Below are 15462 nucleotides of genomic sequence, written 5' to 3'. Positions count from 1 at the left end.
CCTCCAATTAACATGTGAAATCGACATGTTTCATTCTATACATATTTCAATCGTAAATGGGTGTGCCAAGTTTAATCAGTTTCTGGTGGAAAGTATGGCAGATATTGTTGATTGTTTATTTAACACTGGCCTCAACAATTAAACTAATAACAATATGTGAAATTGACCTATACCATTCCCTAGATATTTCAATTGTAAATACGCGTAGGAGTGCAAAATTTGTCAGTTTCTGGTAACAAGTACAGAAGATAAAGTTGATTGTTTATTTAACAATAGCGCCTCCAGCAATGAAACTAACAACAATATGTGAAATTGACCGGTACCATTCCCTAGATATTACAGTCGTAATATAATGGGTGTACCAGGTTTCGTAAGTTTCTGTTAGTAAGTATGAAAGATAAAGTTGATTGTTTATTTAACAATGGTTTCTTCCAACGATCTTTTACTTAACAATGGTGACCCACCAACAACGAAACTAAAAACAATGTGTCAAATCTACACGTACCATTTGCTAGATATTTCAACCGTAAATGAGTGTGCAAAGTTTGGTCAGTTTCTGGTAGAAAGTGTAGTAGATAAAGTTGATTATCTATTTAAAATTGGTGGCCTCCAACAATGAAACTAACTACAATATGTGGAATCGACCACGTACTATTCCCTAGATATTTCAATCGTAAATGATTATGCCAAGTTTAGTCATTTTCTGCCAGAAAGTGTAGCAGATAAAATTGACTGTCCATTTAACAATGGTGGCCTCCAACAAAGAAACTAACAATATGTGAAATCGACATGCGCCATCGCTTGATATTTTAATCGTAAATGGGTATGACAAGTTTGGTCAGTTTCTGGTAAAAAGTGTAGCAGATAAAATTGACTGTCCATTTAACAATGGTGGCCTCCAACAATGAAACTAACAACAATATGTGAAATCGACATGCACCATCGCTTGATTTTCAATCGTAAACGGGTGTGTCAAGTTTGGTCAGTTTCTGGTAGAAATTGTAGCAGATAATGTTGATTGAATATTTAACAATGGTGTGCTCCAACGATTGTTTATTTAATATGGTGACCCCCAACAATGAAACTAACAATATGTGAAATCGATGCGTACCGTTCTCTAGATATTTCAATCATGAATGGCTGTGAAAAGTTTGGTTAGTTTCTTGTAGAAAGTATGGCAGATAAAGTTGATTGTTTATTTAAAATGTTGACCTATAACAATGAAACTAACAACATGTGAAATCGACACGTACTGTTCCCTAGATATTTCAGTTGTATATGGGTTGTCAAGTTTGGTCAGCTTCTGGTAGAAAGTGTAGCATATAAAGTTGATTGTATATTTAAGAATGGTGCTCTCCAGCAATGAAACTAACAACAATATGTGGAATCGACACGTACCATTTCCTAGATATTTCAATCGTAAATGAGTGTGCTAACTTTGGTCAGTTTCTGGTAGAAAGTGAAGCAGATAAAATTGATTGTCCAATTAACAATGGTGGCTTCCAACAGTGACACTAACAACAATATGTGAAATTGACATTCACCATCTCTTGATATTTCAATCGTAAATGGGTGTGCCAAGTTTGGTAAGTTTTTGGTAGAAATTGTACCAGATAAAGTAGATTGTATATTTAACAATGGTGTTCTCCAACGATTGTTTACTTAAATGGTGACCCCTAACAATGAAACTAATAATATGTGGAATCGACACGTACCATTCCCTACATATTTCAATCATGAATGGGTGTGCAAAGCTTTGTTAGTTTCTTGTAGAAAGTGTGGCAGATATACTTGATTGTTTATTTAACAATGGTGGCCTCCAACAATGAAACTAACAACAATATGTGAAATCGACACGTATCATTCTCTAGATATTTCAATCGTAAATGAGTATGCAAAGTTTGGTCAGTTCCTGGTAGAAAGTGTAGCAGATAAAACTGATTGTTCATTTAACAATGGTGGCCTCCAACAATGACAGTAATAACAATATGTGAAATCGACATGCACGACGCTTGATATTTTAATCGTAGATGGGTGTGCCAAGTTTAGTCAGTTTCTAGTAGAAATTGTAGTAGATAATGTTGATTGTATATTTAATAATGGTGATCTCCTACGATTGTTTATTTAATCCAACAATGAAACTAACAACAATATGTGAAATCGACACGTACCATTCTGTAGATATTTCAATCGTAAATGATTATGCTAAGTCTCGTCAGTTTCTGGTAGAAAGTATATCAGTGGAAGTTGATTGATAATTTAATAATGGTGGCCTCTAACAATGAAACTAATAACAATATGTGAAAGTGGCACGCACCATTCCCTAGATTTTGTAACGTTCATTAAGCAGACTATTCGTTTTTGAGTAATTTTTGAATTATTAATTTTATTTTTGATTGTTTTAATTTTATTAGTTGTATATGTTAACATTGGTGACGGTGGCGCCATCTACTGTGCTAGAAACAAACTATTTGGACGTTAAGAATTACCTTAATAATTGCCAACACACATAAAATACCGAGCTTCATGTGATACAACACTTACCTTTGGGAAATCTGAGAACTGCACTTGAAAATTGAGCAGTTGGGCGAGGTACAGGAGTTGATCCTTGGGCCGCACCGCCTGGCCCGGGACCTGGGACGGGACCGACGGTGTAGACATCTTCTGAATCTGGCCCGACTTGACTAATGCCTCTGCGGTTGGGGAGGTGCCTCCCTTCAGTAGTTCTTTGGCTATAGTCGCGGTAGTTTGCATATTAACCAAGTTATTGGGAGACATACCCAGAGATGAAAGACCAAGTCCTTCAAAAGAAATAGTGTGATTCATTACTGACGAAGTAATACACTCAATACATTTTATTATAATAATGTTCCTTATATCTTTAAGGGCATACTAACTCTGTTTACTGACACACATAAAAGTACATAAGGTTTAGAAGCAAATAAAACAAATAAAAATGTAGAATGTTACAGTGTTTCGAATTTATTTTTCTTTAGAGAGTAAATTTGACTCAATCACTGTTATCCTATAGTGTCGGTAATTTTTCTAGTTCTTGTAATCAAGGCAATAGTGGCTACTGTCGATAGAAAATCTATGTATTTTTATACATTTACATATGTATCTCATGAATTATATATAATTTCTATAGTTATTACTTTTCATATTGCACGAGTGCAACTTCAATTGCAAATGTATATTTTACCGGTACATGCACAACGAAGGCTGAGAAGTTTCTGGCCTTGCGCTCCCCCAGTCCCTATAAAACTTTGCGTGTAGGTTCATATGAAAGCTAAGTATCTAAGTAGGTAAAGCTGCAGATATAGGTTTCTTGTGATTCGTATTTTTTCTATCTTTTTTTTTCTGCCTTTAAGCTTGAAGCAGCGATGGAGAAGGGTCAACCAAGTTTCACAGATCCGGAATGTCGAACCGTTATGAAGTTTCAGCTTCTCCAGGGAACAAACAACGTTCGTACTGAGATCAAAAAACATTGGAGAGCAATGCCCTTCCTACAAAACCACTAAAACTTGGATAGCTCGTTTCAAGACTGACCATTTCACTATTGAAGATGAGCCTAACAGTGGTAGCCCTACCTCAACCTACCCCCAACATGTGATACTGTTCATAAACTGACCCTTCAGGACAGGCGAATATCAGCCCAAGTACAAACATCAAACAGGAGTGTGCTGAGTTTATGATCAACAGTATACTGGAAATACGCAAGCTTTCAGCCGAAATATGTTAATAGTGATCAGAGGAAATAACGAGTTAAAATATCCAAGGCAGTTTGAACCCGTTGGTGATTGAAGCCACCTTGCACCACATATCTTGAGACCAAGGATCAGTCAATGGAGTGGCGCCAAGAAAGAAGCTCCGCACCCAGAAATCAGCAAAACAGGTTAAAGCTTCAATTCTCCTAGACAGACGGAAACAGTTATCACTGGCGAGTATTAAGCTAACCCACTGAACTAATTGCATGAGGCAATTAAGGTGAAACGCCACGGAGAGCTATCCAAAAGGATGCTCATTTTGAACAACAATTTTCTAATTTCCACGCTGTAGCTGCCAAATTGAATATTCTGGGGTTCCAATTGCTCCGCCATCTCCTCTATTCGCCTGATCTGACTCTTTCTGAATAATTTGTACCTAAACTTGAAGAAAAAAAAAAAAAAAAAAAAAAAAAAAAAAAAAAAAAAAAAAAGAAAAACTACTGAAGGAACATTATTTTGAGCACATTCCTGATGTCCAATATATTGCGGAGATCTGGTTTCAGGCCAACCGGAGGAATTTTATATGCAAGGGTTAGAAAAGCTGCAACAATTCTGTATCAAGTGCATCAGTCTCAGAATAACCCCAATTTCATCTCTCTAGTTTTTTCTGAGCAAAGCTGGGAACATTTCAGCACCCTTCGTAGTGTTAACAGGTTCCAAATTAGTTTTGAAAAACGTTCCATACAGATAATTTCAGATCAACTCGTAAAAATTTTCCTGCAGAAATATTATTTTTTCGGCATTTAGAAAATAACTGAAAATGTAAAACGGATGTTAATCTATACATAAAAAATGTTATTTTTTTCTTCATGCTAATGCATTGTCTCTTTCAATTTATGGTTGAAATTGAACTAATGTCCTATGTATAAGAGGCAGCAAATAAGCACAGTGACTGAAACATAAAATACACCGAAACTGATTTTAGTCTTTTACCCGACACAATTTCGTACTTACGTACGATGTACTCCTCCTAGATCTCTGAGCATTATCAGATGTAGAAGAACTAATAAAGAGCTATTCACAATTTAATGGAAACTGAAACTTTACACTTTCTGCTCAACAATTCTTCTAAAGTAAGAACTGCCCAGTATCCCGACATGTTCGTTTAGGAGATCTTAAAGTTTCTCTAATACTAAGAGCCATCAGAGTACTAATATATCTTACAAAATTGTAGATTAGAACATGATGTAATTTTTTTCAAAATTATTTATTTCATATTACAATAAAGTGATCATATGTATCATGCCAGAACATTTCCCACAAACAATACGCTTGCTCAATCCTATAATCCCAGAGGCGGTACAGCCTAACGTGTCATTTAAGACTATTATTCAAGATAGGCGAGAAAAAATGAGCAACTTCTTTACTTGAAAGGGAAATAAGGCTGTTATTTTTCACAAAGGCATTGGTTAAATGATTCTGATTTAATTGATGAGATATAAATTGATGCATGCTTCTAATGATTTGTAAACGTACTCTTTTTATTTACTGCGTTTAGTATTTAATGTACTGTTACGCTGTCCCTAATATCTTCTTCCGGTGATTTGGGCAAACTCATCTCACTTCTTAGAATTTTATCTTGCACTATTTCATCTGCACGGAAGCAATAATGTGATTAAAAAACTTGGTAATATCATAATGTAGCATTGTACTACAGGTTCATCATCTTTCGAAAGTCGTGTTGCCTTGTAACATTTACGCAGCAGATATTTATGAAGACGCAATTCTGTGCTAGCTGCTAGAAATCTGGCTCACTTCTAAGAGACACTTTGTGAAGAGGCTGTTTTAATCTTGAATCTACGATTAAATATGGTACGATATATTTCGATGATTACACACTTCTTTCACTTGTCGTGGATTTGTCGAGAACAGACAAATATTTACATTATATAGTAAATACTTAGCTAATTTATTGTATCACAGTTATGGTGCTAATTCGAATAGATCTGCTTTCTCGGCACTCTATACAGTAGTATAACATTATCTTGACAAAGTGCTTGTTATGGGTCGCGGCGGTGGCTCAGTAATAAAGCGATTAGCTCTGGGGATCCTGGTTCGACCACAGCTCCTGCCAAGTGGAATTTGTAGTGGACAAACATCGTTGAGAGTTTTCTCGGGGTTCTCCCGTTTCCTCTTACTTTCGTTATTCCACCGTTATCATACACTTCATTATCACAGTCTCCCTTTTAGCCTCGATGCATAATCATGGGATCAACTTTAAAAGAAAAAAAAAAGCCTCTTAAAAGTGGTTGGTTTAGAGTTTCGAGTTCCGTTCTGCATTAAGATTATGTAAGATCTGGATACACAGCTTAACATTGAATCAGAACCACATCAGCTTTCATTAGGAATCGAGCAAGATTTCTAGAAATTAGCATAAAATTATGCATCTCTATGAAGATGATCTACGGAAGATTTTCACAGCAATATCACTTTCTAAAGACTAGTCTAGTGCAAGTAATTTACATTATCACAAGTTTTCTGACATTATTTACTGTGTACACAATTTTGCCCAGTTCTGCTGTGGAAAATGTCGGGGTACAACGAAGAAGAACAGATAGTAGTGATTAAGTATCAGACACACAAAATAAAAGAGCATGTTTATAAATTAATTCTGATTTTGCTATGTTTGCCTAAAAATAAATATACTTTTCCCATTGTCAAAAATCTAGAGAAAAGTTCCTCTCTCACCTGAACCTTTATTGGAAGTCTGTTGACTGTAGCTTTGTACTGCACTGGTATCCGTCATTAGTAACAACCCAGGAACCAACTGTCGGCCTCCACTACCACCTGCACCACCGATACTACTTAGTCCTTCATTACTCTTATCACCTGCTTCATCTAGGAATGTCACCTGTTGAAATAATAAAATGACATTAATATCACGTATTTATTACATTCATTCTTCTGATGTGAATGGGGTATTCGTGTAAGTAGTTCTTGATTTTTAAAACAATGTAATATACTGCCTTTACATACTTGATCAAACAGAATTCTAGTTATCAAACTGTGGTATTTTGAGACTGTTAGCTTCTCTGAATCAGTATTTCTGTTCGTAGATTTGTATTGATAGCAAGAACATTATGGAGTATGTCATTCATACTGTGACATCGTCTGTGAGGTGTAGTAGGTTCCATTATAATTTTAAAATTAATTTGTTTTAATGATAGGCAAGCTCTTGCATAAGCCGGCTTTCAACAATTTGGATTTTGTTTTAATAGAGTGTTTACATTGTTACACATATTTACAAATTATTAGCAATAGGTTTACCAAATTAGTTTTTTTTTTTTTAATATATAGCTAATCAAATTTTAGTATTTTTATTATCATAATTTTTTGTAATGAACAAACTCAATTCAAACCCATTGTAAATAGATATCGTATAATGAGCTTCTGCGTAGCGCTATATTCTAGAATTAACCGTGTTTGCAAGGTATTCATGTATGTAAATTATTTACCATATTTCCCCCTCGATATGACTAAATGTTTCACACACATATATTTAACCTACTAAAACAATGACGTATTTAAGTTTTAATGTAGAACAAAATTTAATATTTCTTGTCATTTCTTATGAATATTCATTAAAAAAGCTGCCGTTTCACTATCTTCTATTTGTTGTTCCCGATCAGAGATACCTGCTCTTCAATCGGGGCTCGTGTTTGCTCAGACTCCGGCTCTGGGTTGCTATCTACTTACATGGTTTGTGCTCATCCAGGTTTTCAAGTTTGGGAACTTGTTCCCAATATATCCCATTTCATGCCACAGTGGTTGGGACTGTATTTCTGGTGTGCAAAACTAAAGGACGACATAGAGATCTTCCGCACGTGTACAGGGAGAAAGTCGTTGCATAGCGTGGCGTCAGAGTGACCGTAGCACTGAATGGATTGCTTCTCCAACACGGAGCAGTTAAAAGAGACTAGACAGCGCGTGTCAGTCAGAGTTATTGAGCTGCATTGTGATAGTGTTACTTACAACGACATGGTTCAGAGACATTTGGATGACTTCATACGGGGAAGAATCATCGGGAAATTGCAATAAGGACGAAGTGTGACCCAGGAGTTGGTATTGCCCACAATATTGTTCCATGTGTATGGGAAGCGTTCCCAACAACAGGCAATGCTGTTCGACGGACCACGGCAGCGGATGACCGTTACATTGTGCAACAAGTAAGAACGGATCGATGCCAAACAGTGGGAGCAAACGCAAACATATATAATGGGATTACAAGTCGCTCAATCTGATGCTTTCCAGTGACATGTCGACTGTATGGAGGTAGTTTGTTTGGCCGACGGGCATTATGTTGCGCTCTGACAATACTCGCACATCGGCGACACAATGGGTGATATCAATAAAAATAAGTAACTACTCCTGAGAAGTCCTGCTCGAGAATCGGAGTAACTACACCTGGAGTAATCTCCTCCCTCAATTTCGTATCAATAAAACAAGCCACTACTCAGGTCTAGTCTGCTCCAGATTTATGAACGTTTACTCGCGCTTCCTCTGCACGTAGCACTGAGTCGTATCAATAAAAGAAGTGGTTACTCATTTCTCAGATCTGTTGGGCGGTCATTTCGTTGTGGGTAACTTATGGTGCAGTATCCTAAACGCCATGGAAGGGACAAGTAGTAACGACAGCTTCAATCAAAATGCATTTGTGGATATTATAAGAGAGTTTCCAGTGGAACTTTCAAAGTTATAGTTACCAGAAAGTAAACGAAGGAAAGCCGAAGCTTTCAAGGCAAGTACAGTGAAATGCAACGAAATATCAAATACATCTACAAATGAGACACAAATCCAAAAGAGAATCTTTAATATCCGAGCGAGCATTAAAAAAAAAAAAAAAAAAAAAAAGTAATACTGAAACCACGGGGACGAATCTCTTGGAACTGATGGATGTTGATTGGAATCCAGCAATATCAAGATTAGCACGACAAGTGCATATCACGTGTTGTCCAAGGTCTTTGTAGATTGTTTGGCTTTAAGAACGAAATCAGACACTTGGTCCCTTTGTTTCCTTTTTTAAACAGTCCAGACAGTCACGTCATAAAGCACGTCCATCTGATTGCGTTTTCCACACCATACGTGTCCCCTTTCACCTTGGCATAAAAAAATATACATTCCCATGTATACACCCTTCCTATCAGCGTTGAGTTGAGTTGATTTTTGAGTTTAATGTCATTTTCAGTAGCGAGGCTATATGAGACGGGACCCACTGATTAACTTGGAATCCGAACCATATGAGCTCCCGCCGAGAATCTGACGCGGGTCTGTCATGCCAAACGCATGTACGCTATCCGCTTAGTCACGAAGGAGCTCTTCCTATTAGCGTATTCGTCTACAAAATACTAGGTTTCTTTATTGCCATGTGTGTATAGTCAAGTGCTCCGATAGCACCCGGAAATGTATATTGTTTTTGCCAATCTGCCTTTGCTGTTTGAATATTACACACACCTCCGGAAACAATCAATTTTCAGATTTCGCAATAATCGCATCCATCACACTTGTAGTAGTCATAGACACAGTACTTTGAGCCACAACAGAATCCCCTGACATTCAGACCTGGAATCCCGGATTACTCACGTAAAGCAAGAAAACCCGCATCTTTTCGTCATTACGTAGTGCACCACCCCAAATTTCCGTTGATTCTCCTAAAAAAAAGTTGTGCTAACTACTCTACATTTTCCTTCATGAACCTATGTTTTTTGTAATCTCCATTTGCAACATTTCTATGCAATTTATGAGTTTAGCTACATAGCAAAACAATCATATACTCTGTCATATTTCGCACGGAGTCACCTATTTAGCTTGCTCCACAAATTTGGAGAAGTTACTAGCATCACAGAAGAGTCTTTCATTTTTATTGATATCAAACGCGGAGTAGTTCCTCGGCTCGAGAATAGAGGTGTGGTTACTCTAGAGGGGCGGGGCTTCTTCGAGGTCAGCCGAGACGACTAGTGCTCAGTTCTCTTTTTATTGATACCAATGCGAGTAACTACTTCAAAATTGGGCGTAATGAGTAACTTCTCCGTTTTATTGATATCACCCAATTTGCGGTGATGCCAAGATCATCAGTATTGAACCGAGGAGAAGTGGAGTTGCATTCTCTTCTCAGATCAGGGCAGATTCAGTTTGAATAATGGTTCTGGACTACACTCACCTGGTGCGAGGTGGGGACACGTAATGACCACGATCATCGTTAACAGGACTTCTTCCATTTTGGTTTGTTTAGTACAAAATCACTCATTTACATCAATAATATTAAAGGATTTGTTACCCAAATCAGATATTTTTATGCTTTGGTATGTTTTTGTGTATAACCATATACAGGTTTTCCAATGTTAATGAAAAAAAATATATAGGAAATCACGGCAAAAAAATATAGGAGGTTTCTTGAAGCTGTGAAAACGGAACATTTCAATTACTTCTGGAACATTTTGAAAGAACAATGAACAAAGAAACTCATGTAACAATATTTCTACCTATTGGAAGGAACATTTCAATTATCTAATAGGTAGAATAGGAATGACAGAACAGAAAACGCAGAAATGACAATGGAATATTGAAAACGCTACTAGGAAGACGCAGAAATACCGTTGCACCCTTCCTGGAACAACTATCTGAAATGTAAAATAAAATCTAATGTAAACATTCTACAGCTAGCGCTTTTAAGGTAAGATTTGACTATGTGTAACATATTCTACAATTATTTGCCTATAGTTAGTGCATAAAGTATTGATACACCTAAATAAAATATTTATGCCTTTAAAATCACTATTCCATAGAACTTTTTAATGAATATGACGAAACTAGTTATTTTTTGTTCCATTCTGTAGGTGTATGAATACTTTTTGCGCTAACGTATATTGTTTGGTGTAATTATCTTTAGACAAACTTATTACGTCAAAAACGTGAAATTTTTTTATAAACACGACTAACGTATTATTTGGTTCCCAGTTGTCTCTGAAATGACGCGCCGAAACCATGGCTTTGCCGAGTACTCTCTCTGATGAATTTGAAGCAGGACATACATTCTTCTGATTTTAGTGAGAACGCATTTACAGCTAGGTATTATACAAGCATTAGGTACGGTTACTGTCAACCAGCACAACTATCGCACTTCAGCTTCTAAATAAAACATAATCTGTAATCTTGTTTTCCACGTAAACATTACGGGCTTCTACTAGAGATGGATAATTCAACCCTAGATGTAATTCCGACAAATCGCACAATACTTATTTAACCGTGTGCTTTAATTATGGATAGAATTGTGAAGTTCTTACTTTTCTATTTTTATCAGTTTCTTGATTGCTCTCTCCAGGAGTTTTAATGGAAGGTTTCCCTGGTTGCGTTGTAGGACGCGAATATCCTAACAATTGTAAAAGACCTTCTGCTGCAGCTCGTTTAGCTAATTTCTTGTTAGGACCGGTTCCAGTGCATGAATGTTGTCCTACGGTCACCTAAAAAGAAAAAGACAAATTTTCTTTAGTAGTATTCACAGTTATCTCCTGAACATAATTACTAAACATTATATAAACAGCAAAATTACACAGCATATCTTCAGGTATGGGTTTCTGATACGTTGATAAGAAAACTTGTGAAGGCAGGTTTGGAAATATTTAGTTTCTGAAGTTCTGTCAAATACTTTCCGCCCATTTTTAAGAAATCGCCAACAAATTTTAACATGATTCTGTATAACTCCTAATTGACCTATCGATATAAGTTATACTTCGTTTGAAAGCTTGCAGTTCATTCCAAAGTAATATATTACACGATTTTAACAAGCCATATGAAGAAGGGTAAAATTCGATTGAAGATGAAATACTGAAAATCAAAATAAAACATATTTCTTCTTCTTCTTCATGATGATGATGATGATGATGATCAGGAGATGATAATGATATGATGATAATGATGATGATGATGATATGATGATATTATTATTATTATTATATTATGATGATGATGATGATGATGTTGTTGTTCCGATAGTAGAGGGACTGGGTTTTTCTTTTTTGATTATATTCAGTGCGGTTCGATTCATCGTGGCACCGAAAACTGCCACGTCGTTTTTTTTTTCCCCATATCGTCATGGATTTTAAGATTTTTCCCGCATTGCAAAAGTTTTCCCGCATCTTCATTATATTTTGGGCTGAAATAATTTGTTCATGGATACTGACAGCACTAGATGGCTAAGACAGAATTTTGCATGAGCACATACAGTAAAATCCAAAATGCCTGGTGGCCTACCAGTGGCTTGAACAATCAAAACAAAAAATCAAACCAGGAAAATTCTGTCGCACGGAACATGTTGAGTTCGTGAACGTACTCTAATATTATCTGTTTTCTGAAAAAAAATTATATTTGTTGTATATAAATTATTTTTTTTTTTCCTTTTAAATCTGCCACACTATTGTACGAAACCAACTGATAACTTGGGAAATACTAAATGCAAATTAAATATACAACCATTAAATTTGATGAAATAAATAAATACGTTGGAAGAATTATTACCTGAAATCTTGTTTATATTTCCTTTGTCTTTGATTGCTCTTTTACTCGTGTATAATTTCGAACACGTTTGAAACTTATTTTCCTCCACTGTACACTATAGGTTAAAATGATACTTAATTTAAAGCTCTAATTGGTTACATTCAATGAATTTACCTTTTTTTGAGTTTGTTCATCAACTACTCCAACCTCATATCATACTTACGTAATTATTTAAAGACTAAAAATAATATCATCATCGAAAAGCAACACATTAAAATAGGTGCGAAACCCAAGAGCGCGTTAAACATTATTATGCCTTTCATCCATGAACAAAATCGAAGTGGTTGTAATAACTAAACCATAACTAACTAACTCTATGACCTATGGAACCTGGAGGTTCAATGCCGCGTTCACAAAAGCTCCCCATTGACTTCTATCCTTAGTCAACTGTATCCAGTTTCTACTTTGTATTCCTATTTCTGCGAGATCCATCTTAATACTGTCCTCCCATCTGTGCCTAGGTCTCCCTAATGGTCGTTTTCCGATTGGACTTCAAAAAAATAATATACTAACACAAAACTATTTTAAGATATATGCACATTCATAATAGCTGGATCTTACCACAAATTTGAACTTTATTGTTGGACTTATAACAAATTTGAACTTACCAGAAAAAAAGTTAAAAATGCAAAACACTACGCGAAAAGTGAGTGGTTTCTACGAAGAGAAAAGTTTTTGTGAAGATTTCATCATCTAATTTCTCAAAAATAAACTGCATTATTTTATGAATTCTGTGTAACCTCTGCACTGGAATGTTACGAGTACAAATGAAACAAATGAGTGAAATGTACCCACCTCCATAACAAATTCCCTTCTTCGAGGCACGCCTCGTTCTTCAAGTAACGTGTAAATTGGCTCCTTCTCTTTTTTGGCTTGCTGAATTTGAATAAGCCTAGAAATAGGATTAATATCTTCCCCGTATTCTGGTTTGGCTTTTTGTTCCTGCAAAAAATATAGAACGATCACAAGAAGACTTTATTAAAGTACTTAGAATAATTTATTATTAGTATAGAAGCAAAACTACAGTATAGAAAGATAACCTCATTTTTTAAATAGAAATCCAAATCTATTATTGCAATTAGTAGGCTATAGCCTTCGTTAAAAGAGTTCACACAATTATCATCATCACTATTATCATTATTGGAAGAAAACGTACCTTTTTACATAGTTAAAACGTTAAATGCCTTACGGCGGGGAAGGGGGTGCAATTGGGAGGTACTTTCCAAAGACAGTTATGTCTTTTTATTTCACTGAAATAAATGCAATTGAATACCAAAAACCTGTGTCAAGTTGATTATTTTGTTGTAGACACAAATGACTGCTACTAATTTTGAAAAACCTAAAAAGCCTTTAATTATCACTCTAAATGTATTAAATGTCGATGTGACAAAATCTCTACATATAGGTCAAACAAAAAGGAATATTTGTACCAGAATAGCGGAATACATTCGCATGTCGAAATCTCGTAACTTACAACAGTTATCCGGATTAGCATTGCATTTCAAAGACAATAACCATAACGTTGCTAATTCATGTTTAATAGGGAAAGCAAAAACAACAACTGAACGAAAAATTAAAGAAGCCTATTATATTCATAAAGAGAAACCTACACTCAATTTGGATAAAGGAGGCATAAATATGACTCGGAGCAATCTTTTCACAACTCATTTCCATCGTCTGGAAGGCAATTAAAAAAACAGTGAACAACAGTGAACAGTGACAAGTGAGTTACCATTAATATCTGTTTATGTCCAACAAGAAAATTTACGCTTCGCATGTTTTAAATCCTTTTCGTACTGTGTTTAGGCTGAAGATGGAGATAATGTTCTCCGAAAGTACTTCCTAGAGGAGTAGTTTGTTTATTGCAGTGAGTATTAGTGTTTTGCTTGCATTTTTTCTGAGAAATTTAATTGTCGATTTCTTGTATCTTTGAATTACTCCTTTCTCCGAACTTCAGAACAAAATACCATCCATCTCTAGCCTAACAAGCATTAAAAAAATCAAATTAAAACTTGTCACTTTGTTTAATACAGTGGTTCCTAACCTCTTCTGACTGAAGGCACACTTTACTGAAAGGTCACAACATCTTATTTGATCTTTTAGTAACAGTAACATACATTATAATCGTGTAAGACTAGCAGTTTCTATACAATAATTACTCTATTAGAACTGAGCATGACTTCTAACACTGAAAAGGTTGACTGTTACACAGGCCGGTAATTAGGTAAGTGCTACTCTGTGCTCAAGCACGGGGCGACAATTTTTTTTTTTTTTTTTTAAAGATTCCCAATAAATATTTAAAACTAACAACCCGCAGAGTTCCATGTAAGCGCGAGAAAATCTGGTAATGCGTTTAATTCGCTCTAATTACAGTAGTTACTAATTAGCACACTTATCTAATTATTTTTGAAAAGTCATCCTCTCCCACCCCACCCCAAGGGGTGAGGATGAACTTGAACATCATGAAAGCTGATAACGTTAAGCTCAGCGACCTCGAAAACTGAATTCAACACTACTATCTGTCATTTTCGATTATTTTTAAAATCTCGCCCCGTCCGTGGGGAGTGAGGATAGCCTTTAAGTTGAATTGGATTAAAACTGTCACTATTCATCAGCCACCGCAAAAACTATGAATTCAACTCTAATATTGGTCGTTTTCGATTAATCATTTAGAGAATTAGGCCATTTAAAAGTATGTTGTAAATTTTGTAACTTGTAATACCTATATTGCTACTCAACAAGATCTGGTATGCTTGCAAAATCACGGCCTGTTTCCTTGTTTGAGACCTAAGTTTGTGCGGGTGATGGTGCAGAGGAGGGGGGGATATTGAGCACAGGGGCGCACAATATATAAATACGAGCCTGCTGGACAGGCTACCTTAAAATTGATTTTAACTATTTCTTAAATGCTTCATGACTTTTAAATGCTAAAATTTTCGCGATGGATCGGTTGGGAACCACTGGTTTAATATACAAAAATATTATATATACACAAATGTTTAGCTATTGTTTTATTATTTACTAAAAGATCCATATAAAATGTTCACTTAAAGCAGTAGAAGCATGGTGTTTCAGTGATAAGAGTGCTCACCTTTAGTGTGAGGTGTTCCTGGATTTTCTCGGAGTTGTCTTGGTTCTTCCTACA

The 15462-nt window shown here is 35.8% G+C and overlaps 1 protein-coding gene across 9 annotated transcripts in view; it reads right to left on the bottom strand.

The window, feature by feature from the left end:
* stau (double-stranded RNA-binding protein Staufen) overlaps positions 1-15462 on the bottom strand; it is a 185604-nt gene that overhangs the window by 21943 nt on the left and 148199 nt on the right. For all 9 annotated transcript variants that reach the window (XM_081755796.1, XM_081755798.1, XM_081755801.1 and 6 more), the window contains 4 exons: positions 13113-13259; positions 11048-11224; positions 6456-6618; positions 2545-2801 (listed from right to left, as the gene is read on the bottom strand). In XM_081755796.1, coding sequence (XP_081611922.1) covers positions 2545-2801; positions 6456-6618; positions 11048-11224; positions 13113-13259 — 744 coding nt within the window. The remainder of the gene's footprint in view (positions 1-2544; positions 2802-6455; positions 6619-11047; positions 11225-13112; positions 13260-15462) is intronic.

The sequence above is a fragment of the Thermobia domestica genome, chromosome 4 (assembly GCF_964235325.1).
Source record: "Thermobia domestica chromosome 4, izTheDome1.hap1.1, whole genome shotgun sequence".
NCBI lineage: Eukaryota > Metazoa > Arthropoda > Insecta > Zygentoma > Lepismatidae > Thermobia > Thermobia domestica.
The sequence above is the reverse complement of the archived record's forward strand: the minus strand, read 5'-3'. Positions and strand labels throughout refer to the sequence as shown.